Consider the following 26161-nt stretch of genomic DNA (forward strand, 5'->3'; position numbering starts at 1 on the left):
TTTTTAAGGTATCTGAGATTCCTAGATCAGCTGCAGCATTGCTGTTAAACATACCTTTTTGGTATAGAAAGCTATATTSCAGCAGTTTGTTTCCACCATTCCACCATTCACCGTAGAGTGAATTTAAGACTGTGGGAAAACATCAATATGGAATTTAGGATGGCTTGGATTTTGCTCACTTCAGGTAGACACATGGCATATGAAGTATGTGCTTTTTTAAACAAGAAGTAAGTTCATCTGTTGCTAAATAGAAAACATCAAAAATAATGCACTCCATGTATATATGCACACATGTTGCATTAACCTATTAGTTTTGGAAGCATTTTCATGCTTGTTTAAATCAAAATGGATTTGAATTTTCTAAGTAAAACAAGGTAAAAAATAACAAGAGARGAAAATCAGAAAAGAACTGGCAGACAGTTAGTCCATATGGCCTGATTACTCCTGGTATTTTGAGACAAGATTGTAAACCTGGTGAATTACTAAACTGAGTAACTCTTGGGGCTAACTCTAACTGGGGGGCTCAGTAACTCCATGCTACTGTGAGAGCTTTTTTTGTAATTTCTCAGTGCACCTATTACATATCCTGCATATTTTAGTCATATTTCATCTGGGAGAGCCCCTCCTTGAAAAAAAAAATGGATATTCCATCTCCTTAGGTGGCAAATGCCTGCAGAATCTTATGGGACTACAGTAAACACCAGCTAATTGGAAGTGTGGAAGAACCTTCTTTTTCTTAAGCTGTCTGGGCAACTGACAGTGAATTACCGTAAAGATGCCAGGCATAGATGGACCTCAGATTTTTTTCCTTCCAGACTGACCCCTTCACGTCAAGTCTTATATTGAAAATGAGATGGTGACTGTACTGCAAACAGAGGGTCTGTTGACTCTTCTCCTAACCCTTCTTGCTGTGACTGCAGTATCTRAAGTGTGGGCTGGATAACCTGTCTGTATCTATATTTTTACATACTGTGAATCAAAGAGAGACTGAGGGAATGGGCTCTGAGACATCAGGAACTCAAGACCTTATCTCTGCATTAAATCCCTAAGACCATACTGAAAGTCTGTACAGTTCTACATCTGCACCCTCAGCACTGAATCCTTTGACTAATTATTCCAAATTAGCTTCTACCTTTGTTTGTTTTATTATTTTTTTTAAATATCAGCTGGGATATTATAATTTGCTTTCCAGCAGAATGAGATAAACTATTTGCATTTGGTACTGGCATATTTTAAATTCAGTCTTTCATTAATTTTCCTCCTTACCTGTTACCTTATTTTCTTGYTATGAAGATAAAGCAGATTTCATTTTATTTTTCATTGTTTTATAACAGATAAATGTTTAGAAATGATCAGTTCTTATTAGTCATAGCTCATTCTTTCTTCTTTGCAGTCAGAGATGTATGAAATCCTTTACTAAACAAAAGATGAATGATTTCATGTGTAACTTAAATTGCAAGAGAAATAATTACTGACAAAAGGCCATACTCAGATTTTTATCCTTCTTTTCCTTTTGTGAAAACAATAATTTAATTTGATTCAGAGTTTCAAGAATGACAACCTTGGATGCAAAGCAAGAAAGGCAAACTCCCCATGGATGCAGAGTTGTTTGTTATGGCCAGTGGAGGATCTGAGCTGCATTTGCTGGTCCCTGCAACCTCCTGAGCTGATGCTCTGCAACCCATCTCATATCTGAGCACTTCCCTTCTGCTTTCTCCTTTCTACCTGCTGAGCTGTTCTTTATGGACATGTGTTTCAAGGGATAATCTTAGATGACATTAACCATCATATCCATTTATTAGCTGTAAGGCACTACCTTTCATTWAAAAAGACTGGCTCCAATATTAAGAATGAGAGAATTTAAATTTCTTTTTTTATAGTCTAATTCTTTTTGCACACTGCTGTTCTCTAAAATCATACCCTTGTCTCTCTCACATGGAAGTTAGTTGTAATATAAATCTTCTCATTCTCCCCAAGACTTCTGAAACCTGTTTTTCGTCTTAGATCTTAGATATTTGGCTCAGATGCTAAGATGTTGAAGGAAATTTCAAAGCCTATAACCAGTACCCTGCCAGTCATTCTTAGCACCAATGGCCTGTTAACTGCTTTTATCCCTTCCTGCTTTGGAGGGCCCTTTTGCATGCAAGAAAGAAAAAACAAAAAGACCTGTGCTATTTCACAACTACTTTAGATGAAATGGCTGATACCCAAAAAAAACTCAACAAAAACAAACAAACAAACAAACAAAAAACAAAAAAAAAATGAAACAAAGAAACAAAACCAAAAACAGAATAACAACCAAAAAAAGGCCAACAACAACAAAAAGCAAAGCAAAACCCCGAAATTTAGTGAATCCTTACTTGGAGAGAAAGTAGAGTAAAACCATAACAGAAAGACTCAGTAAAATAATTAATTATGTACTGAGGAAGGGCTAAAAAGGCAGATGCAGTGATTGGGTAAATTCAGCTAACACAGTGGTGGGGAGCGTAAAAATATGAACACCTGTAGGACRTGAACACCAGGCAGACAGGGAAGGGATGCAATGTATATAGTGCTGTACACCCATGTTCACAGGACTGTAGCCAGTGAYGGTAGTAAGATTATATCAAGACCAGGAAAAATGAGACATAAATGTCCAGCATGGAGTTTTCTTGGGCTGGGAATCAGGATATGTTGGAGTTTTGTCTGGGTTTGCCCTGTTGAATCTGCTTTTTTTGCTCAGCATGGGTATGGCTCTYTTCTAAATATTTGGCTGTTGTCAGGAAGGAGAGCAGGATGAGAAAAGAGATCAGGATGAGAGCAGAAGAAAGGTGATTTGGTCCATTCTTTTCCCACTGAGATTCTTTACAGTCACCAACCAATACCTATTTATTTTCCTATAGAAAAAAAAAACAACTGTTGTGGAGAAAAGACTGGAACAAGTTAGTTGTGTTTGTGAACCTTTGAAATTTATTTGTTAAGCAGAGGAATTCTAGTGAGAGAACTTGCCTTTCAGCTGAAAAAAAAAAAAATCTGTATAGGAGACAATAGAAATTAGAAGGTACAATGTGTTTCAGTTCCGCACTTTTTGCYACTGCAGTGTTTGCAGGATGCTGCCCACCAATCGCATTGATGCATTCCTGCTGTTCAGTCACACCACCCAGGCTCCCTGAGGGTACTGGGCTTTCCCCTTGAAGTCAAAGAGAGTAATTGGTGCCTACTGGTGGCAAGATTTGTGTTGCTCAGCTGGGCAGCCTAGAGGCAGCTGCTGCAGTAAATCTTGCAGCTCTTGTGTTAGCTGACACCCCTAAGCCCACCAGGCAGTGCCCTGGGGGATATTTCTGTGAGTGCCCACTGGTTGTGTGCCCTGTTTGTTTGCAGGGATGTCCAGGTACTCTGCAGAGTCCCCCTGAGCTGGTAAGTGCCTGGAAAGGAAGGATGCTGTTCTTTAGGTTAAAASGTTTAAATTGAATCAGGGTAATGGAGAATCAAATTTCAGTCTCTCATTGCTTGTGATTGAAAAATCCATGTACATTGAGAGTTCTCCCCAGTCAAGTATCCCGTTTTTTGTATGGCTGCCTGTCAGATTGAGATGGGCACCAGTGGTCTGAAAATGTAAAACCTTAGTTTTCACATAAATGACAGGTCAAATATGTATAGTGTATCGCCCCTTTTTACAGTAGATCATATGTAAAACTAAGTAAAGCTCCATTTTAATGGCAAAAGAATTCTTGGAATACATGTTAGCTTTTTCCAGTAGTAGCTGAATCAAAGAAAAAAACCCTAATRAATAATTAGGATTGTAATACATTTGACCATTATTTTTTTTTGGTATGCCTTTTTTTTTGTTACTATTATAACAGAAATGATCCTTTCAAAGACAACTAAAGTGCTAATGATAGCAAAGAAGGTCATTCCTAGGAGGTTAAACTGGTTTAATTAGAATTTATGAGAAGGTTACTGTAGGAGTGCAGAAAGATGTTAAGGGGTTAACCTATAAGAGATTACATTGTAGTCAGTGTTCTGTTAAAGTTTGAATTAATTTTTCCCATGGGTTTTTCACATTCTAATTTTCAACTAAATGAGACATCTGTTTCAGAAAAGGAAAATTTGCTATGGTTGTCATRGCAACTATCATTCTGTAAGAAAATTATTCCAATGGTTACTTTAGAACAGAAAGATAGAAATTCAGTACATAAAGCAACATCCGATTGCTAGCACAAACTCTGATAATTCAGCCCTTTTTGTATGGTMGATTATTTGACCTGCAAAGCTTGTTCATATGTTTTAAACATAAGGTTAATTGTGCTGTAAACAAATTCATGTCCGATGTATTTTCCCCCCTGAGTCTTAAATGCAGACAATCATTATTCTTAACAAAATAATAGAATGGTTGAATTTCAGTAGAGTGTCGAGACACTCAAATCATTCGCTTGAGAAAGGTAAGACCTAAATCAAAGTACATTTCTCCAGATAAGTGCTTCACTTCAAAGGTGAAATGCATTAATGATGCATGTCTTTAATTGCCAAATAAATTTTTCTTGGGTTGGGGATTTTTTTTGAGAGTAGTGGATTATTCTGTTGTAGAACATACATGACAATATTTCCTTTGTCAAATGTAAAATATTATTGAAAAATACATYGTAAAAATAATTGCACTTTTCCTGAGTAAGCACTAACAGGGAATACAGGAATTCAGTGCTTGATATAAAGAATTTAACTTCAGGTTCCATCACAAATGCAAAATTTAGACAAAGTTGTCTTTGCATGATATGCAGGTCACAGGCTCGTTAATGGGTATTATGGAAGAGAGCTTTTTCCCTACTCAGAAACTTTGATGGCTGTTTTGTAATAAATTTTCAGAAGAAGGGACTTGGGGATTTATAAAATCCCTATGTGCTTATAAAGATGGCTTTTGCTTTGGGGGTGGGGGCACTGAAGTGTGTGATTTGTCTTTCTTCTCTCCGCTATAAAGCATGCCAACATCCTCCACTGAATCCTTTCTTGGACTTGGGATATATTTTTTTGCCAGAAATATTCCAGACATTTCCTTCCATCTCGGGATTGTCACAAAAGACAGCATAATGGCAAATCACACAAGTTGTAACATCTCCTCTTCACAAAAGAACAGCTCCAGCATGCATAACTTACCAGCCCCGCTCTCAGCGCGCTGCAGTCATCACAAAGCGAGGGAGGGAGAGAGGGAGGGAGGGATGGGGGAAAGTGCTTCTTGTCTTAATAAGCAGATCATGCCTATTCATAAGGGGAAATGGGCTTTTTAGAAAGTGGCCTGTGTAGTCCAGCCCCGTAAAGGCAGGCAGAGGCTGTCACAGCTGCAAATGCCATTTGTGGTCATCTGGATTTCAGCAGGATTAAGCTGACTTCTCGTGAGACCTGTGGCAGTCATGATTATTTCTCTTTAAAAATGTTTAATTRTATTCTTAAAATAATAATTCCATAAGTTTTGGATGTTTTCTTCTTGGGCAAACACTGGTCTTTGCCCTCAATTTTTTAATGTGTTTGGCACACCTGCAGAACGGTGCCTCCCCTCGCTTACCACTGGGGACCTGGGGACAATCCCATCGCTGCCCAGCAGCACCAGGGCAAGCGAGGGGTGGGACCAGGGATGTAAATCCACTGAAACTGTCAATGGCTTTAAAAGCATGATTTACTATGCTGACACTTCTTCTGCCACCTATTTACCCTTGCAAATACTTTCTGTCAGTGAGCTCTTGCTCCTGGAAAACATGCTCCAGGCCTAAAGACAATTYGTCAAACAGTTGTGTATTTTCATCTTGGTGAAGAAATATACTTGGCATGTAAGGTGTGGAATTCAATCCCAAGGCAGGAATGGATGAAGAGTKTAGCAAAGCCAACCACTGTATATTTTTATACAGCCTCCCATTTCTGTAATATCCAAGTACCTTGCAGATTCCAGTGTTTTGTTGTTTTTTGTTTTTTTTTATTTTTATTTTTAGGACATTCTTGTTTGGTAAAAATACTTTCCTTCTCTCAGTGGTGAGCTGAATGCAACGAGAGGCTGATCCAGCTCTCACAGTGACTACTGTGTGGCAATGTCACATGGTAACATTGCTGGTACCTTGCTGCACAATAATCCAKTTAGSAGAATCTCACAAYTGTTTAGGTTGGAAAAGGCCTTTGAGGTCATGGAATCCAGCCATCAACCTAACACCGCTAAATCATGWCCCCARGTGCCACATCTACACATCTTTTAAATGCTTCTAGGGATGGTGGCATGGCCACCGGTCTCTTAGACCTATCAGCAAAGAATTTTTCTTKATATCCAATCTAAACCTCCCCTGATGCAACTTTAGGCCATTTCCTCTTGTCCTGTTGATTGTTACCTGGGAGAAGGGACTCAACTTCCACCTCACTAAAATCTCCTTCCAGGAAATTTTGAAGGGATAAGGTCTCCCCTGAACCTCATCTGGACCCTGGCAGCAGGAAGGTGAGGAATGGCTGCTTGGAATGCTGAACTGGTAACTAGAAAAGCGTGACTTTGGGGCCTGATATAGGGATGTGTCTTTTTCTTAGCCAGCTGCCTTATTTGAGTGATGTGACTCAGAACAAGATGTGTGCTTCACTACTAGAGCTGTTAGACTCTCTTCTTCACATACCTTCTTCACCTCCCTCATCACAGCTTCTGGAAGCTGGAATGTATTTCTGGTCCCAATGTCAGATGTACAAAGTTTCACACGTTTGTTTTTTGTTTTTTTTTCTGGGACACCTGTTCTCAAGACCCTGGTTATCCAGGGCATGTGATGAAGATTTAGGGGGTGAGAAAGAAAGCCTTTCAGTCATCAACAGTTGAGCCTCTTTTTGTCTGTGGATGAAAATCAGTCTGTTTGTTGTTCTTCAAATATGGGTATRGGCAGAAGGCGTCAGTCAAAAAATTATTAAAACTTTCAACCTAAAACTAACCCCTCAGTTTTATGACCTAGAATTGGAGCCTTAGTCAGCAAGACATAATTTAACATTGTGWTATAATTACTGTGAAATATAGTTTTTTAATCAATGGCATAGCAAGATACAGATAAATTGTGTTCTGACTGGCAGTGTTACAGTCCCACTGCTCCATGATAAGCTGCTCCATAAATATGTTTTAAAAAATGTAAATGCCTGTCTGATAAGAAATCCGGAATGTGGAAAATCTTACTTAAAAGCAAGTCAACACACCAGAGGACAGAACAAATACAAGTGTAAGAGAAGCAGCAGCATTCTTGTTCTGATAGGTTATATCCMGTTAGGGAAACAAAGCGGCAGAGATGGTATCTCTGACTTTGGAGCGGGATCTGTCATGGTGCCAGGGTCTGTCCTTTTCCAGCTGGTCATAGGCTAAGGGCCAAATGTGATGGGAGCCAAACATAAATCACGTGTAGGTGTCTGAGACAGCTGTTCTTCTAAATGTTGTGAGAGTCAGTGTGATAATCCACACATGGAGATCGTGGTATCCAGGGCTTGTAAGTAGTTGGAGGAATGCTGTGAATATTTTACTGTATGCTGACTACTGAAAGTGGGGAGGGCTGCACTGATTTGCCATACWGGCTAAACAACACTGGTTGTATGGAAAGAGGGGATTACTGTGCGCACAAAGAAGAAAACAAATGCTATTTTTGTCTTCAAATCCATGGTAGTAAAGAGTTAACCTCAGTATTTTAATTAGAAAACCAGTACATGGAAGTAGCACTGAAGACATTCTCCTCCTCTCTTGGCAGGCAACCTTGGTTTTATGGCTGGGGCTTTAATCTTCCACGAGGCCAAGCACTATTAGAGAAATGGAACCTTATTCCAGATGGAATAGATATTCTTATAACACATGGACCACCTCTCGGTAAGAAAATAATAGTGCTCTTAACTGTGTATTTCAGATGATTATATGGTAACTGATGGCTCTCCTTAGAATAAGAATGCAATCCTGACTTACAAAAATCAAAAGTAACATGCATTCTGATTTCAGCAGCTCCAGGACTTCAGCTCATGATTACCTGTGATAMCTCTGTTCAATGGTAGGGAATTAAATAATGGCTTAAAATATAAAACCTCAACACACAAAGCCGTAACAGGCTTTATAAATAAGCAGGGTCTGGTTTTCCTATGCATGTGTCTAATCTGCCACTGGTGAAATTACAAGATTGAAAGCATGGAGCCTGTTTGAAGAGAAATGAAGGATTAGGATCTTCTTTTTTATCACCTTCTCCCTGACTTGCAGTTGCATTCTTCCACCAGCAAGTACCCATAATCTCTATTTTTCCTCATCACRATGATTTGGTGCACCTTCTGCCATACAAATCCAGATGCTCCCATTGTTTTCCTGTTCTTTGGAAAGGATGTTGAATTTCTTATCTGTAGTAYGACCTGGAAACATGAACAGATCAAAAAGAAATAGTTTTCATGTGTTTTTTCCAAATATTAATATAGGTGATATAAAAGCTGTCAGAGATTTTCTTGTATTCCTAGCAAATTTTGACATTATCTTTGCTACAGAAATAATACAATATCACAGAAACTTGTCCAGATTCAGTAAAGGATTAAGTCTTTTAGGCTTTTTTTCAATCCATTTAACATATAGCAATCTATATTTAATGCAACTGTGTGTTTGATTCTCACTAATTTAATAAATGGACATGAAAAAGAAGCATGTACTCAAGTGTTCTGCTGAGTCTTACTGTGCTTTGTGTTAAATGAAGGCAGTTGGCTCTTCTMAACCTTTAGATTCCCCAATTTCCTGAAGCTAAAACCCTCGTCTTCCACCCTTTCTTCTCTTTCAGAGCTTGGAGGAGCAAGTATCTAAAGGGTTTGTGTTTTGTTTTCTTTAGAAAGACATGTTTGCATTCCAATGCTCACTAATCCTGGGGGAAAGTAGTTCTTTGTGAGCAGGGTTTCTCACAGTTAGGGGTGTGTGTTTTGATTCTTCACCTAAGTGGAGTCTCATGCCATGCTACGCACTGATTTTAGTATGAACCTGTATTGTAAAAGTGGATGTCAGAAATTAAGTGTTACAGCCCTGAGATACCAGCTCCAAGCAGTTGGTATGGGGGTAATCCCTGTTAGGATCCAAGGCATGATGCTGTGTCTTTGTTATAGTTTTACTTATAAGTCAGATTTAAAACTTTTTCAGAAGCTTTTTCAGCACTTAGAAAGCCACTTTTAAAATCAGCTGTAAACAAACCCAACCTTAAGTGACTAAAGATTCACTTGAAATCCAGTGTTGAAAAGTGGAGGAGGGTTCACACCACCMAGCCTCAACCACCTTGTGTTTTAGCCACCAGGCCTGTCCAGTAACCTCTGTGATCAGCAGAGGGAGGAGGATCCCTAAAGAGCACTGCAGACTTGACACTCAACAAACAGACTTTAGTAATAAATTTGATAGTAAATTTAATAATTGAAAAGTCAGTTGATAATTGTAGTAATTCTGAGGAAGGGCCACCCATCTCCAGTGAATTTAATGGAATAATGTGAATTCCCCCATCTCCATGTCTCAGTATATGTTCCTTTTATTTTTTTTATTCTTAATCTTCTACCATCCCCCAAGAATTTTCTTTTTTTTTTTAATAAGTTCTTGTTTCTTTGTCTCTTGTTGATGCATTAGTAGACGGCTCAGGCACAGAATCCTCTGCCTGAGGGCAGGAGCTGTTGGTCTCCCTGACACCGATGGCAACAAATATATGACACTTCAAAGGAATTAGCGTTCTGCCTAACTTARAGAACCACCTTATTGTGGAGCTCTGTCCAGACCTTTTGGGAGACTGGATCCTCCTTGACCCTTTCAGCCAATTATTTCAACCAGAAAGCTGATTCCTGTAATTCTGATTTTGGAACTCAGAATCTCACTAGAGCTGCTCCTAATGATCATAAATAGCAATGAGTACTCTTCCAAATTCCATTTTTTTTTCCTCCAGCATGGCTGCCTAAAATCTGTCCATCATCCGTTTTCTGTTCTGTTTTCTGATTCTCTCACTTCAAAAGAGTGTGCATCCTCCTAAACTATTTGATACTCCATTATTACATAGATTTAAAATGGTATGATTTACATGCAGAAGCACCATTAAGACTTAAACAAACTTTGYTTTTTCATTTGGCCATGTAACAAAAATCCAGATTATTTTTCTCCTCTGTTTTACATAGTGYTTTGGGATGAAACCAGGGCAGGGATACATGGGAGGTTCACACAGGATGAGAAAACAAAGGTTAAAACRGCTATTTTTGACCAATTTATAAGTATTCTATCTATTATTAATAAAGATTTGCTGCGTATTTCATAGCTCATGATATATAGCATTTGTGATTATGGGGTCAGTRATGATGCTCATTTCCACATCAGAATGTTTTTGTTTCCTGTATTTATGATTCTTTTATTTCTCTTCCAAAAGTTCACTTTCTTTTCTTTGTTTTTAATTTAATTTCACCTTTAAGTCTTCATTTGCTTGATTGTCTGTGACAAAGATTTCTATTTTCCTGACAGCTGCAGAAACCTGTTTCAAGTAACCAAACATTAAAAAACCCCTAAGATGAACTCTAATTGTTAGCTAGGTGTAATCAATTATTCTTAGTTTGTGTAGTCAGGTGTACATAATAAGCTGCAAACATATGGGGAGGCTTCAGAAGGGTGATAATGCATGTAAACAAAAACATGTTCAACATAAATAATGCTTAATTTAATGGAGAAGTTAATTTTATGGATTTTTGTTTGTGAAGTTTTTGAAGTGGAAATACTTTTGGCTTTATGTTCACCACAGACATTTTGACAATTAACTGTTTCAAATCATTGAAGTAATAAAACCTACAGTTATGGTTATAATATGCTTACTCTGAGAAAAAAAACAAAACAACAAAACATAACTGGATTCCAGAGGAATTGGTGGCCACACTTTGACATTGCAAATACTGTTTTGTCCTGTGAATTTTGACCTCCCTTTGATGGCACGAGGGAATTCAGCAGAAGTGAGCATTGCTCTGTCTGGCCATAGTTCAGAAGGATTCCTCTTTGTATATCCTCTTACAGATGCCAAGCAGCACATTCACGTCTTTAGTCATGATCAGAACTTCTTTTTGGCACTTAGGATGCCCCATTCCTAACTTTTTAATGACAATTGAACTTAGCTCTCTGATTAGCTATGACACAAGTACAAACTTCAGCCATTTTCATAAAACCTTACAGTTTACCAAGCCTGGTTTTTGAGCACTGGCAGCTAAAAAGGTATTTCTCAATGTGTGAACCTCCCCTGAAGCTCTAGCAAATCTGAGAGCTTGTCCAAGAGCTTGRATACCACTCTGCTGGTCTTTTAAGCCATGCTTGAGTGGACATCAAAAGTAAATGGATGAAAACCAGGTCTAGGCTCTGTACCTCTGGCTAAAAGCACAATATATTCACACTACTCCAGCAATCCAAGAGATTCAAACCTGGGACAGGCACACAGAGAAAATATCAGAACAACAAAATAAAACCAGGAAGATTTTATCTTTTAGGTTTCCAACTTTGAGCCTGATGAAAATGACTGAACAATAGAAAGAAAACAGATTGATTGTTACAAACACTGCAATACAACAACATCCTCCCTATACCACTACTTGGAAGGAAATATGAGACTTCAGTAGGCAGTAAACATCCCCCTCCCTGCAGTATTTTTAGACAGAGGCAAATTGATGTAACATTTTTGGCTGTATTCATAAGAAATACATTTTTACCCAATTTTTATGTGAGTAAATGCATTGCTTAAATACATATTTTACAAAAGGCCTGAGTTTCTCTTCTTATCTGAGAACCATCAATTTAGGCAAGTGGATTTCCTGTGTCATGAAGTGGTTAGGCCAGTTTTCCTTGAGGATGTTATTTTTTGGGCATGCAGTAGATTCCACACCTGAGTTCCACTACTGTAGGATTCAACGTGACAATATAGTTTTGTTATTGGCAACACAGATTCCATTATGTCAGTTAAAGTGTACATTGTAAAAAAGTGAGTTCCAGGACTGGATTTAAGTAGTTAAATGTTTATTTAAATTCTTTAGAGACTCGCTTTGGACTCATTGCTCTTTACACTTCACTGTCTTCAGGAAACAAAATGGGCAAAACACTTGAGTTTTCCCATTAAAAACAGGGCAAAAAATTGCTTTGATTACAGTGATTATTTGCTTTGAAAAAAAACTGGGAAGAGTTATCATAATCCTTCTTATCCAGATGAGTTTTTATTGTTTTCCTTCAGTATTTTTCTTTCTTTCCTCTTCTGTTTACAAGGCTGACACAGTTTTTGCCATTTCAATTCTTCTGTGCTGTTTGTAAAAAGCCATGAGACATGAAATSTCAAAAATGCTGTGTAACAGCACAACTTTGTAGATTACCTGTCTTCTTTTAAAGCTTTCYTTTCTTTTCCAAAGGTTTTCTAGACTGGGTTCCTAAGAAAATGCAACGGGTAGGATGTGTTGAGCTGCTGAACACAGTCCAGAGACGAATACAGCCAAGGCTTCATGTTTTTGGACATATCCATGAAGGTCAGAACACATTTCTTTTTATATATGTATTTAGAAAGCACAAATAGTGAAAGCTTAGCGAGCATTTTCAAATTTGAGTGTCTGAACAGAAGCACTTCTAGAATTCATATATATATATATCAGCTGCATGTATAGAGAAGAAACCAGCTGATACCCAYACTTCAATATTTGTACTGGAGCTTYAAGCTTCTACACATATAAAACAGGTTGATGCTTCCTTCACAGGGATAATTACTGTTACTTTTAAAATAAGAGGACAAGTCCAGTAGTTACAGAAAGTGACTAAATATTAGGATTGAGGGATTATATTTTCCTCAGCTGAATCTGTCCTTTAAAATAATTCATGTAAGATCTCTGTATCTCAGCTTCTGTGCTTGTTAATYGGGTAAGAATGCTTTGAGGGGTGCTTTTAAGGCTAGTTTGCTTCTGGGACTGCTCCAGCTTTGCTGTAGGATCTTTGTAGATATCACCAGTGTAGAAATGGCACATTAGAAGTGACATTGCTGGTGGTGTAAAATTAATAGATGAGATGTTCAGATCAAGGTTCAAATCATCAGCTCAAGGTTTAGGTCCGTTCTCCTCATGTCTCATCTGTGGTGACCTGTTAATGCCTGGTTAAAGTACAAAATGCTGTTAAATCACAGAGTAAGCAAATAATGCTGCTAAAGCAGTCTTCAATATTCCAGCCAGGAGATCTGGTGAATACMGTCCAAACTTGCTCTCAGAAATTGTAAGCCAAGAGGGTTGCAGGGGATATAAGCAAACAGCAAGCCATGGAGCTTCAGGCAGGTAAACAAAATCACATCTGCTAAAACCAAGCCCAACTTTGGCTCTCAAGGGAAGAGAATGGCACCTCCACAGAATGGTAAATCTTGTGAATTAATGTAGTTGGCACAGTAGGTATGAAAACAGAGAAACAAGGTACTCTTCYTGTTAACTATCATAATTTAGAGAAAACAAATGGAGGACTGCAAAGCCTGTTTTTCAGTGGGATGCTAAATCTCTGCAGAGGAGAATTCCCATTGCAGGCAGCCTGTGCAAACGAAGCTGCACTTTGAAGAGAGAATACATGATTTGAACAGATGAGTTCCTCCTCTGAGTGAGCCTAGYTACATCTGCAGCAGTCATTTACTGAACATCTGGGGGGAAGAGATGCTTATAAGGGATATTTCTTCCTTCTTCCCACTCTGTACTACCATGGCTGCCAAAAAATACCTCTGCACATGGGCTTGCTGCTGTTCCACCRATGGAAGGGACAAGCAGCATGGCAGGGGCTCTGGCTTAAATCCTGGTTTTCCCATTACAGCCAGTATTAGCTGAGGTCATGGCCAAGGAAACTCTGTTGGCAGTAGRACAGGAGTGAAAGCTGTAGCATGAGGAATCTTCCAGCAAAAAGAATGCATTAGCAGGCTGGTTCTGCTCTCTCCAAATGCATAGCCGAGGAGACTGAAAGTCCCAGCCGTGGTGCTGACTGTCCTCTACGCATTTTTTGTTTTCCTCAGAACAGTCATTCTGTGGCAAACAGAAAGTGATTTAAAGAAATGCCTGTGACAGGAACCTGACAGAGTTTTTTTCCTTCCCTGGTCCCTAATTATAGTGTGGTTTTTCCATGGGAGGTGCAGAAGGCCCTGCATTATTCAGGGTATTTTGAGAAACAAACAAAAAAAAAGCATTTGGCTGCTGTTTCTTTGCTTGCAAATTATRCAACTTCCAATGCTTCTGAAAGACACAGAATTGCACTCAGAAGAACTATAGGGTCCTAGGTACCTAGGATTTGAACAGATGTACTCAGTGTACATAGCAGTGAATACATTTCACTATTAACTTTGTCAGTGGTGAGATTGAATCTTAGTACAAATGCTTTCTACCAKGTGATTTCCCCAAAATCACATATTTCTGATTATGAATGCAATTCTTCATATTGATCAACTTCAGTGGAAGTTTACRACATTAAGCTTTTAGCTTTCATGTAATCAAGCTTTTTTTCCATAGTAATTCTTTAAAAGATTTTTTACAATGGAGAGTCTTCTTTTTATAACACCTGAGCTGTCAAAGGTCTTCTTCACTCTCTGAAACAGCATTTCACTGTATTTCTACAGGCATCAGAGCTGGAAGTTGGATTTTCTGCAGATTTAGCTCAGGAATTGTTTGCTTTGAGTGACTAGCCAGACATGAGATGTAATTGAAGCTTTTTCCCCACTAGTGAGACACACAGGTGTGTGTGTTCTCCTTTGGAAATGTTATGGTGCGGATTCACCGTATCTGTCAGACAATGCATTAATAAAGCCATTTTTTCTCTGCCTGGGCAGGCATTTTAGTGCCTTTCCATCAAATTTGGCAACAAGTTCAAAGACACAGCAAGAAGGGCACTTGCCTGCTAGGCAGATCCTGCCCAGATGCACATGCACACGTGTTTGCCTTAATCAAGCAATAGTTTTTCTTCATTGGTTCCTTAAAGGATGTTCAATACAGGACAGGAAAAAAAGGTGGGAATATTAAAATTGCCCACAGTTTGCGGCACTAATGACAGCAAGCCTGAATGATCAGAAGCATGTTTTTTAAAATGCTGCTCTAAGCTCTATCTTCTATTCCAAAATTAAAARGGTTTTAAGAAAAAAATCTTTGCAGTGGAAAGTATGGTTTTTTCTAACTAATTAGTTTGGTGAGCTAGCCACCAGAGGTAATAGCCACYAACTACTGAAATGTAGCCCATTTTGCTTTTCTTAAACAATTTAATAGATGACAAAAAGTTCTGCTCTTGGAAAAAGATGGTATTGATTTAGGGAGCATTTATATTTTGCATGAAGAAAATCTTTTAATTGCTTCTGAGTAATAAAACGTGTGGCACTTAACAYTGTGTGATAAAAGGTAATTCAAAAATAAAGAAGATAATAACATATAAGGAGAGTAACCAGAATTTTTCTTCCTTTGTAGGTTATGGTGTCATGGCTGATGGAACTACCACCTATGTGAATGCATCTGTGTGCACTGTGAATTACCAGCCACTTAATCCGCCTATAGTTATTGACTTACCTACTCCAAGGAACACATGATTATAATGAGGATTTAAAGTTGTACCCAACACATTAGCAACTTTATATTGCTGGCTGAGAATCCCAATAGGGAACCATTCAACAAAAAAAAGCAAAATCTTTCTTTTTTTCCCTGCTAGCTCTTCACTGATAAATTTAGAGTAACAAAAGTGGACAAGGAACAAAGACATTTTGGTGCCAGAAGCAGATTAAAGACTAACATTTCACCCTTAAAATATTTGTGAACACAGAGAAGTGAATGCATTCCACATATATATATATACATATATATATATCTATATATATATATCTAGTAGGGGCTTTTGTACATACCGTATATTGGACTTATTAAAAGAATGATGTCTTTCAAAGGAGTGTTTCTTTAAGAAGGTTTGCAGTTTAAACGTAAGTGTTTAGACTAGGATTTCCTCATTCAGACGTTTTCCAGTGAGCTCTTGGTAAAATAAAAATGATGGTAAAGATGTTTTCCCTTAATCAACACATTCAAGACACAACAAGAAAATATAAAAGATGGTGCACAAATGACCAGTCACAGGAGGAAAGCTATTACTCCAAGTCCTTCAGGTCTAAGTCATTTCATCTATTCAAAACCAATGCAACAGAGGCCCTAATTCACTGTACTGAAATGAAGTTTTACTACATCTGGCATTACAGATGGTAAGGGAAATGGTACATATTGCCAGCATGCTGTAAACAGCTCAACATTCAAGAAGGGAGACTGTGTTAAGTGCAGTATAAACTCAGGAATTTGTAACCTGGCCTCGCCTGTAAAAGGAAAAAAAAGGATGACATTTCCCTTAAAAAAAAAAAGAAAGAAAAGTTATAACTGTGTTTTCATATGGTAAGGCGATATACGTGATTGTATTTAAGGAAAAAAAAAAAAAGAAAAAAGAGAAAAAAAGCCACAAAAAAGCCCACCTAATGATTAGTAATGGTATTTTAAATAAAACCCACTGGGACCATTTTTTAAAACCTGCTAATGGGACATGCAACCAGTGATGAGATTACTGGTTTGAATTTGGCCCTGGTCAGGAGTGGTCAAATGTCATTGTGGTCATTCTGCCCTTGGGAAGCATTATAGATGTCAAGGGGAAGGCATCATCCCAAGGCGTAGCTTGGGCACCCACTTTTGAGTGGCTGTGAGAAATGAGTACACATCAAAGTGTACAGAGCAGAGGTCACCTCAGGGGRCCTGGCACTGCTGTTTGCCCACTCACGGACACTGCTGAGAGGCCCAGGACAAACTGAGCAGAAATCTGTCTGTCGTGTTGCATCTGGCACCTGGCAAAGTAGGGGACGTGTCAGGAGCTGGTTGGGATGATCCATGGCCACGCTACTGCCTGTGCAGCTCTGCTTCAGAGTTAGCAGAGGTGTTGGAGCTGTTGGGATTCCAGTCCTGTCCCAGGCGGAAGCTTAAGAATTGACTACACAGCCATGCAAAAAAAAAAGGGCTTCAGACATACCCTGCTACAAATGGATTTCTGCTTTGAACTAACAAACATATCCTTTTGCCTTGATGGAGATAATTTAACTACTGTATTCTGAATGTGGACATCCTGAATTTGGGGCTGACAGCATGTAGACATCRCTGCTGTTCACACATGTTGGGGAGACCACCCCACCACCAGCTCAGAGCTGGTTGCAGGTCTGTGCACTGCCCACATGTGCACACATGCATTGGAGAATTGTGTGTGTGACATTTTGCCGGATCCATGAATGTAAATGTGAGCTTCMCGTAGCAGCTGCATGTACATTATACACATAAATGATTTCAAATACCTGCGTTGCAAAACCAGGCCATGTGAGCTTCAATTCTGATCAAGGTGAGCCCAAACTCTGCTTTTGACTGGCTTCCCACGGGCAGCAGCTCTGCCAGCTGCTGCTGGGAGCCRAGGCATTCAAGCCCAGTAACTGACTTGTGCTGTGGACACACAAGAAGCCACCAGATCCCCAGAAAAACGTGACAAGTCACAGGTCTGTCATTTCCTTTAATMTGTTGGGTGACCGTGTGTCTAAACTAATGTGCTGCTGTTTTTTCCTGAAAACTAAACCCAAAACTATTGGTGATGCCTGCAACTGGGTTTTTGGGTRAGTGGTTCACAAGTGCATGAGCCGTCTACCATGAATTATGTTGGGGCCACTTTTGTCAAAGCTACTGGTGTAGAAATTTCAGGATCAGCTCCTAAATCAGTAAGAACTGAAATTCATAGTTGAATATGAACTCCTGTCGTCATTGGGAAGATGAACAATAGCATGTAGTTTGAATAAAAGTGGCTTAGCTAGTCACAATTCAAGCAGTTTGCAACAAATGTGGCAGGAAATTGGCTGTGTGTTAAAGTCTGAAATGTTTACATTCGCTCATGGCACTTAAATGTTAAAGTGGGGGRAAGAGGTCCTTTTATTACCCTCAGCAAAATTTCTATGTCAACCATAAACTATTCTCTTAAAAATAATTTTTCCTAAGGTATCTTCCAAATATTCACGTATTTTTATGTGGAAAGGATATGAAAGCAACTGTTACTTCAAAATATCGTTTAAAGTACTTGAGGTATGAAAGCTTAAAGATTATTTAATCATTTTGGCATAACTTGAATGTTGTAATTTTTGGTCAAGCATGTTAGACGAATAAAGTCTTTAAAAAACCAAAACCACACAACAAAAAATAAGATCTCTTATGTCCAGCTCATGTGATCAGCTCCATTTTGGAATGACTGCCATCTTCTCCAGGGGTAGGAACCAGGCTGTGGGGCATTATAAAGTTGTTACTGTGGAGTGGGGTGAGCTGGCAGAGGGGCTGGGGATGATGGGCAGAGGGTGCCCTGCTCTGTCTGCCAGCTTCCAGCCACCACATCTGCAGAGGGTAAGGAGCCCAAGACTGGGGTAGCAGAGGGGAAAACAGTTACCACTGCCTGTGATGGATGTATTTTGGTGGGAAAATGTGTGCCAGGTGTGCCTGTGAGGCAGGGAAAAGCTAATGTGGGAGTGCTGCAGCACAGTTCTGTAGAGGTCTGGGACWGGGATGCCATCCTTTGGGAGTGGATGGTGTTTGGGAAAAGGACAGTTCCTGCTCTGAGCTGGGTGTAGGGACACATCTTCACAGAGAGGGAGGTTAAGGCCAGGTGACTGTTTTTATTTTAACTTTGTGGGCACAGAAAGACCTGAGCTTCAGCKCTACCTCAGATAAGGAAAGATGAAAAGGAAGATTTCTACAAACTCACTGTTCAGTTGTCAGCTCTACTTAAATTTGGGAATGCCCTCWCAAGTAATTTCTTGCCCCACTTCCCCAATGCTGACCTTCACTGATATTTATCCAGGTAGCATCACTCCTGAAGGAAGGTGTGCTGATGTGTATTGCTAATATGTGCATTCCCATCACCAGGCAGAATTGTTGCCGAGATTAATTCTGGTTCATTTCAGCAATGAATAGGGGAGATATCACTGCACGACAATGAAAAAAAAAAAAAAAAAAAAAGATGACAAGATTATTTTTGCCTCCTTCAGTCACATATGGCTGAGGATGTGAAATGTTCCTTGACTAGAAGGAAGGAGCAGACTGGAACTCAGCACCCACCCAAGCAGCTGCTTTTGGTGCTCCACGCAGCCCCCACCCAGGGCAGCTACACCCAGGCTGGAGATGCTTTGGGCTTTTCCACRATGCTTCTTGGTATCCCCTGAAATGAGTGGTCAGTGAGGCCACTCCAGGARCAAGGCTGGTGGCAGCAGCACAGCAGCACATGGTGGGGGACGTGTGCAGCAAGGAAGGATCAAAAACCACATCTCAGGGTCATGTTTGGGGACACAGCAGGCGGGAAACTGTTCTGGTCTTGCTGCAGCAGGGAGACAGAGGAGATAAGAAGTAGTTTGACGTTTCCAGTCACTGACTGCTGCCAATACTCTGCAAATACTTCAGAGGAAGGAGGAATGAGACATCCCTTAGAAGGCCATTTTTGGAATAATCTGCCCATGGGGWTCTTTGCCCCCCTCTCATTTATGTTTGTGTGACAATTTCTCTCTTAAAACCCATATTGCTTTCTGCTCAAGYAACTCACATAGAGCAAATATAACTGAAAATGGTCTTTCCTTTCAGGTACATTCCTGTCTCTTTCTTGCAAGTCTCTCTGCATCTGWGATTTTAGTGATATTTTGGAACAGTGAGCACCCTGGATGATTATGCACAGTGCATTAGARCAACAATATTTCGCTTTTCCTTGTACATGTGCTGCTGCTTGGGTTTACTGACTGTCCCTTTTTTCTCTTTTTATGTGAAAAGTGAAAATATGAGTACTTATATGTACCTCTTTTGTGCCGTTTGTTATTTTGTATATTGCCCATTATGTTGATTTTTACTCACTTCATCTAGAAATTAAAATAATTTCAATTCTAGCTAGACTCTATTTCTAACTCTCTTACTTTGCCATCTTGGAAACACTCCCCTTCTCTCTTTTTGATGTGTCATTTGGGAGTTGGTGAGAGGCAGCAATGCCAGAAGAGGATCTCCTCTTCCTTCCTATCTGAGCAATTAGACACAGTTCTCTGCTACTTTGTCTCCTGACCTTTACCCAATATCTTCATTTGTTTAGGGGGTTTTGGGATAATAGTTTGTATTTACAGTGCCCAGTGGAGCACTGTGGTGAGCTGCCCATGGCCCTAGCTGGATTTCTCTTCAAGAGGTGAGAGCTGATCTGGATTTACATGGTTTTTTTGACCCTCATCCCCTTCCTCTCAGGGTGCCTTACCCAGGCTGTGTCCATGGGGGGATCTTCCCCTGCTCTGGCCTGTTCCCCTGGCTTTGGTGGTGTTCGTGGCGATCCTCATCACCCCCCGTGGGGCTTTGCATGTATGGGGAGCAGCCCTGGGGCTGAGGGTGCTGCTGGGTGGGATATGGAGCTGTGTGACACTTCATCCCGCTTTTGGGGTTTTTGTTTCTTAGTGATTCCCCAACCCATGATGCTTCATTGTCTCCCATGAATAGTTCTTTCACAAAGGTCTTTATCAAAACCTTCACAAATGTCCTCATCAATTATATCAGCGATAGCTCTTCTGGCCAGGGCCTTGATGCACAAAAGCTTTCAAATAGATTAAAGGARCAGGCTTGCCTTTTGCACAAATCAGTCAGCATTGTTTCCCCCTGCCCAGCGAAGTGGATTCCCTCTCTAGAGCTCGATGGGCTAAAACTGAGCAGAGCAATTAACCTCACCCATGTCACTGTGCACACTGTGCCTTGTGCTCTTTGCTCCCATCCAGGACCATGTGGGCCTGTTTAGTGGGCAGATGCTTCCTGTCACAGCAGAAGAACCCATTCTCATGCTCAGAGCTCTGGTCTTGCCTCTGCATGGCCTTGGGGACAGGGGGACAGTCGTGAGGAACAATGACCCAGACAGGTTGGCTGTTTTGAGTTCTCTCATTACATTTATCTTGTCATTCTTTCTGTGTTTTGAATGGGATGAGCAACTTAAGGAGGGCCAGATGGGARAATGCTGGTTGCTATAAACATGCTGCAGTGGCTTATGGTAGAATTAAACTTCAAAATCAGGGTAAGGAAAATGCTTTGCTCAGCCACACGAGCTGCCCAACACCCTTCCTGCCCCTTCACCACTGCAGCTAGAGCTGGATATGGGGCCAGGACTGGCCCAGCTCCCTGACAAACAAGGTTGATGGTACAAACCCTTCCAGAGACGGCAGTGGAGGGGTGAGAAAGGGGCTCAAAGGGTGCTGAGGTGCCTTTCCCAGTGAGTCTGGACAGTCCCTGCCTGTCCACAGAGGAATGGCTGCCTGTGTCCTGCTGGGGACCCTGCCTGTGGGGCTGTGGGGCTGAAGCTGATGGAGGGGAGTAGGGGACACCATCTGTACCTCTGCAGGGCACAGAGCCAGGTGGCCCTGGTGCTGTGTGCTGTGAACTTCAGAAAGATGCTTGTCCCTGCTGGGTTTCTGTTTCAGCCCRGTGGTGCTGCCCTCGGCCCAAACACAAGGAGCAGGAACAGCAAGGTCAGGTCCTGCATGGTGCTGCAYCTGCAGCGTGCTGAGGAGGCCTTTGTGCAGACAGAGGAACTCTCGTCTGTGCAGGGCAATAACCCACAGAGGCAAATTTTAGGGTCTCCTGCAAACTTTACTTCCCACCGTAATGAACCTGGGCCAAATTTTGCAGAAATAATGGTGTTTTTCAGGATAAAGCAGTTCAGTAGAGTGGGCAATGAAACCTGTATTTTTATTATTTATATTCTTTTATCAAGCTGTTGCATGGCACAGCCATTCTGGTTGCATCTGTCACCTGGTATTTTAAAATGCTCTTTCCCATGTGTCAGCTGCTGATTACATTTCCTTTCCCACCAGCTCCTTTGCTTCCTGTGGTCAGTCCTSTTGGTCCCAGCCACTTCATGCCTCTCCCATTTGGGCTCCCTGAGAAGAACCTTGCCATGGACACTCCCACTCTGGATACCTCTGTGGGTTCCCCACAGATGATGTGTGAGGGTCAACCCATCCTGGCCTTGTTTTTGAGCCCACAGATAAACCCCAACAGCTTCCCCAGCAGCACTAGCTACAAAAACCTGCAACAGGTYGAGAGTTTTGTAGGACAAGGAGACAGGTCCTTCTGCTTGGGGTGAGCCTGGGGACAACTCCCAGCGTCACCCCCAGCCTGTCTGGGTRAGCACATAGCTGCATATGGGGGAGGTTCCCTCCTTTGGCAAGGAAGAGCCTTGTTCTTCTGGGGGAAACAAATGCCAGTTCCAGACAGAGAAAAGGCAGAGCAGGACARCAAGGTAAAGCAGGGCAGGGCAGGGCAAGCCTCCATGGAAAAATTGCCTAGCAGGGTCCAAAGCATCATAAACACTGCAGACATCTGGCACCCCAATGACCCTGTGGCCTGCCTGTGCTGTTTTTCAGCCCTCATTCACACACCAGTCCTCTGCAGCAGCACACACAGGAAAGGCAAAGCCACCGTGAAACCACCAAGGAGTCAAGAGAAGGAACCTCTTCAAACCTATCTTCCCATCACTTCAGTCTGTGAACTCTGGATATCCACCTCTGGGGAGCAAGGGTTTACCCCCACACCTTCAAAAGCCCCTTMTTTCCCCACCCATTACAGTTGGAACACAGTGTAAACATAATTATGTTTATTGCTTGTACAGAAAGAAATAATAGCTCTGAAGTGTTACCTATCCAGTTCATTTCTGCAAATACCCWTAACAATAATTAATCATCTGTATTAACATGGGGTCAAGAGACTTGTCAAAACTGGAGCTCCTGAGTGGTAAACAGAGCTCATGCAATTAGTGGTCCCCGCTCTGAAAACGCTTGAATTGATTCATTGTTCTTTCTAACACCTAAGGAAGTCAGGGAASTAATAAATCATGAAAATATAGACAAGGCACTCAGCAAACTATGATGAAGACACTTCATCAGCTGCCTGCAGCTCTGTGTCAGTGTGTTTGCACTGGAGTCAACACTGAGCTGGTTGCATGACAGCTGTAACCACTCACAAACACTGCAATAAACTCAGAAATGCTGGGCCCTCTTCTAAGTAATGTAGAGGATTCTTTAACTGCTTTTAATCTAAATGCTACCAAGCTTATGCCATCCCTTAAAATAAAGGTACAGGAGCTTTTGGTGCACAGATTTTAATTGGAATACTAGGATTTTCTCTGCAAAGCCTACAAGGCTGGGTAGATGGAGGGGAAAAGGGTGAAGCTGCATTTGCTGGTCAGGAAAGAGTTCTTCCATCTCTCCACGAGCTCAGGATGCCACAGCGCAAGACACCTGGCTTTCCTGGATCCTGGATGGGCTTTGTAAAAGCAGCTCCTTTTAACTTAAAAAAAAANAAAAAAAAATCAACATTTGCTAAAGGAATAAAGGAAAAAAAGAACAACAGTGGAATAAGAGGAGCAGTTCCTCCAAACTTTGAAGCTGGTGTTATCTACTAGAAACAACAAAAGGAGCTCAAAGCTGGGAGATGGAAAGCAACAAAATGTATGAAAGCAAATTACTTGAATGGGGCTCTCAGAAGTGATGGTGATGTTTCGTGCTCCCTATTGGCTTTGTTTCTCTTTCTGAGAGAAAAAGGAGAGCATACTTTAAAGAGAAGCGTTGTCTCAGTAGTCTCTGCTTGGCATTATTGACAGTGGTTTTGTTCTGCAATTGTGATGTTGGTCTAAAAATCTCCAGGAACTCACAGCCCCCATGTAGAGTTGAAATAAGAAGGTGGTATGTGGGGGTTTTTATTTTTTTTAATAAAAGGAAAATAAAGCCTATTTTTATTCTTTAAAAGTTCCTTGTAGTTGTAAGAGGCAGTTACTTCTCCTGACTCATTGATGATTTCACAGAGGCTTTTCYTTTCCTATATACATGGCTACAGAGAACTGCAAAGCTGTTCCCACAAGTAGATGGTGCTGCTACAGTGGGAGTGCCAAGCTCAGCTGAACCCATACAAGACTGTCCAGAGCCCAAGGTCCACGGAATCTGGAAACCAGCTTACTCTGGGAGGAGCTGATTGACCCTAGTCTCTTTTCCAAGTCACTCAGGTCAGAGTATTTCTGGCAATACCCACTTGAACATTTTGTTTTAAGAACTGGGCAGCTTCTCAGGGCTCACCCGGCTGAGCCATGAGTATCTGCAAAAACGCAGAGCTCGTCACCTGTCTGGGCATCACTACTGGTGTTTCACCATCCCCATGGTGTAGCATGCCCTGTCCTGTAGAATGGAAGGCTCACGTCCTGCATTCCCAAGGGAAGCCACCTGCACTGCCCCTCGGCCCAAGCATCCTGCATCAACTTTAAAAATGTCCAGAGTGGTGGCCAATTCCAGGCAACCATCACATCCATCTGGCTGCCCCAGCCATTCCAAAACTTAACGTCTATGGAGAGCCACAGCAAAACCTTGGGGTCTGCCAGTTTTATTTTTTGTGCTCTGATGTCTTCTGTGCAATAGCTCGATTTGCTTCACTTGTTTTAATAGAACAAAATGAAAACCTGTTCTGAAGAAGTGGTTGCTGGAATACCTCTTAGTCCCGCTCTGCTCAGCAGAAGCATGAGCACTGAGCTCAGCAAAAYGAGCATCTAAACAAGTATGAGTCTAAAACATCCTTGCATGACCTCACTCTAAGGCTTATGCAACTTTTTGAGACATTTTCAAGAGCAGCCATGTTCATCTTTGCACCGTGCTCTTTTCTGGCTGAGCTGAAGAAGCCAAGAGAGACATCCAMTATGCTGAACCTTCACTTTGCCCGGCCACTTGAGATCAGCCTCCTTTCCACGGGAGAAATTTAGCTGGGATTTGAGACTTCTAATGAAGGAACTTGAGCTATAGCAAGCAAAAAAGGTCCATTCTTTGGGGAAGGATTTTGCTTAGAAATTGTTCAATTGATGATTGGTAAGTAAATGTGGTGCACAGCTTTTTACTGTTTTCACAAGTGAAGTCTAAGGAATTTGATGCATCAGGACAGTGAAAGGCAGAGAGCATCCCCTCACTGGGTACCTGAAAGAAGCAGGAAAAGACAAAACCAGGAAGGCGAATCAGCTCCGTGTTGCATGGAGGAAGAGGAGAAAAAAATATTCTGCAAAGAACAGGCTGGCACCAGAATGAGGAACTGACAGAGGAACCACAACATGAAGGACGCTACTTCCTAAAACCAGAAGACACTGCTGCACTGATTCCTGATCCAGCTTTGAGAAATTTACAYTCCAGAGGGAGAGGGATTTCTGTTTGGAGGAAAATGAGGGCATCAGAAGAGGCAAGGATGTGACCGTGAAAATGCTGCTTTACTCAGAGGTGTAAGTTAAAGAATTTTTGCCTTTGAGGGCAACAGATAAAGGACATGGCTTGGAAGAGCTCCATTTCTGCAGATGACAGGGCTGTCTGGAGCTGCAAGGAGAGGTTTCAATTAACAGAAATGTCTGAAAAGAAGGGACCACCAAACCCTCTGACTGTTCAAACTCTCGGTGTTGGCAACATATAATAGAGACAGACTACGCTGTGCAAAAATTTCTAAATTGATTATGTATCAAGATTAAAAGCCCAGGTAATAAATGCAAGGAATAGAAATTGCCTGTTTAGAACCATGCATTAGAACTGGCTGATATTAATGAAACCTAATAGGATGACACATGACAGGAATGTTGATTAAGTTGTTTATAATCTCTTTAGAAAAGATCAACTGGGCAAAAGGGAAATAAAACTGGCTCACACTATAAAATGTTGATGCTAGCAACTATGAAGTTAGTCAACTGGAATATTTATTCATCCACTTGATCTAAGAAGTAAAACTTGTGTCCCTCCAGGTGATACACACCCCATACCATTACATTCAATTGAATTATAGAATCATGGAATATCCTGGGTTGGAAGGGACTTGTAGGGATCACCAAAGCCCAACCCCTGGCCCTGCACAGSACAAAGACAATCCCCTYCCTGGCCTGGCTGGTGATGCCAGGCCTGGTGCCCCCAGGACAGGGATGTCTCTCCTGGCTCCAGGGCACTGCTGGCTCATGTCCAAGTGGCCATGGACCAGGACACCCAGGCTGGTTCCTGCAGCTGTTCTCCAGCCTCTGGCTTCCTGGTCCATGCACATGGCCGGGGGTGCCCCATCCAGGGTCTGTCACTGTCCCTGAAGAACCTCACATATGGGGACT

General features: G+C 41.1%; 1 protein-coding gene across 3 annotated transcripts in view; it reads left to right on the forward strand.

Annotated features, from left to right (window-relative positions):
• MPPED1 (metallophosphoesterase domain containing 1) overlaps window positions 1-18425 on the forward strand; it is a 62088-nt gene extending 43663 nt beyond the window's left edge. For all 3 annotated transcript variants that reach the window (XM_057370569.1, XM_057370570.1, XM_057370571.1), the window contains 3 exons: window positions 7716-7831; window positions 12373-12486; window positions 15421-18425. In XM_057370569.1, coding sequence (XP_057226552.1) covers window positions 7716-7831; window positions 12373-12486; window positions 15421-15539 — 349 coding nt within the window. In that variant the 3' untranslated portion in view covers window positions 15540-18425. The remainder of the gene's footprint in view (window positions 1-7715; window positions 7832-12372; window positions 12487-15420) is intronic.
• Window positions 18426-26161: the final 7736 nt, after the last annotated feature.

This window comes from Malurus melanocephalus, unplaced genomic scaffold (genome assembly GCF_030028575.1).
Source record: "Malurus melanocephalus ecotype Western Australia unplaced genomic scaffold, MMel_1.1 scaffold_128, whole genome shotgun sequence".
Lineage (NCBI taxonomy): Eukaryota > Metazoa > Chordata > Aves > Passeriformes > Maluridae > Malurus > Malurus melanocephalus.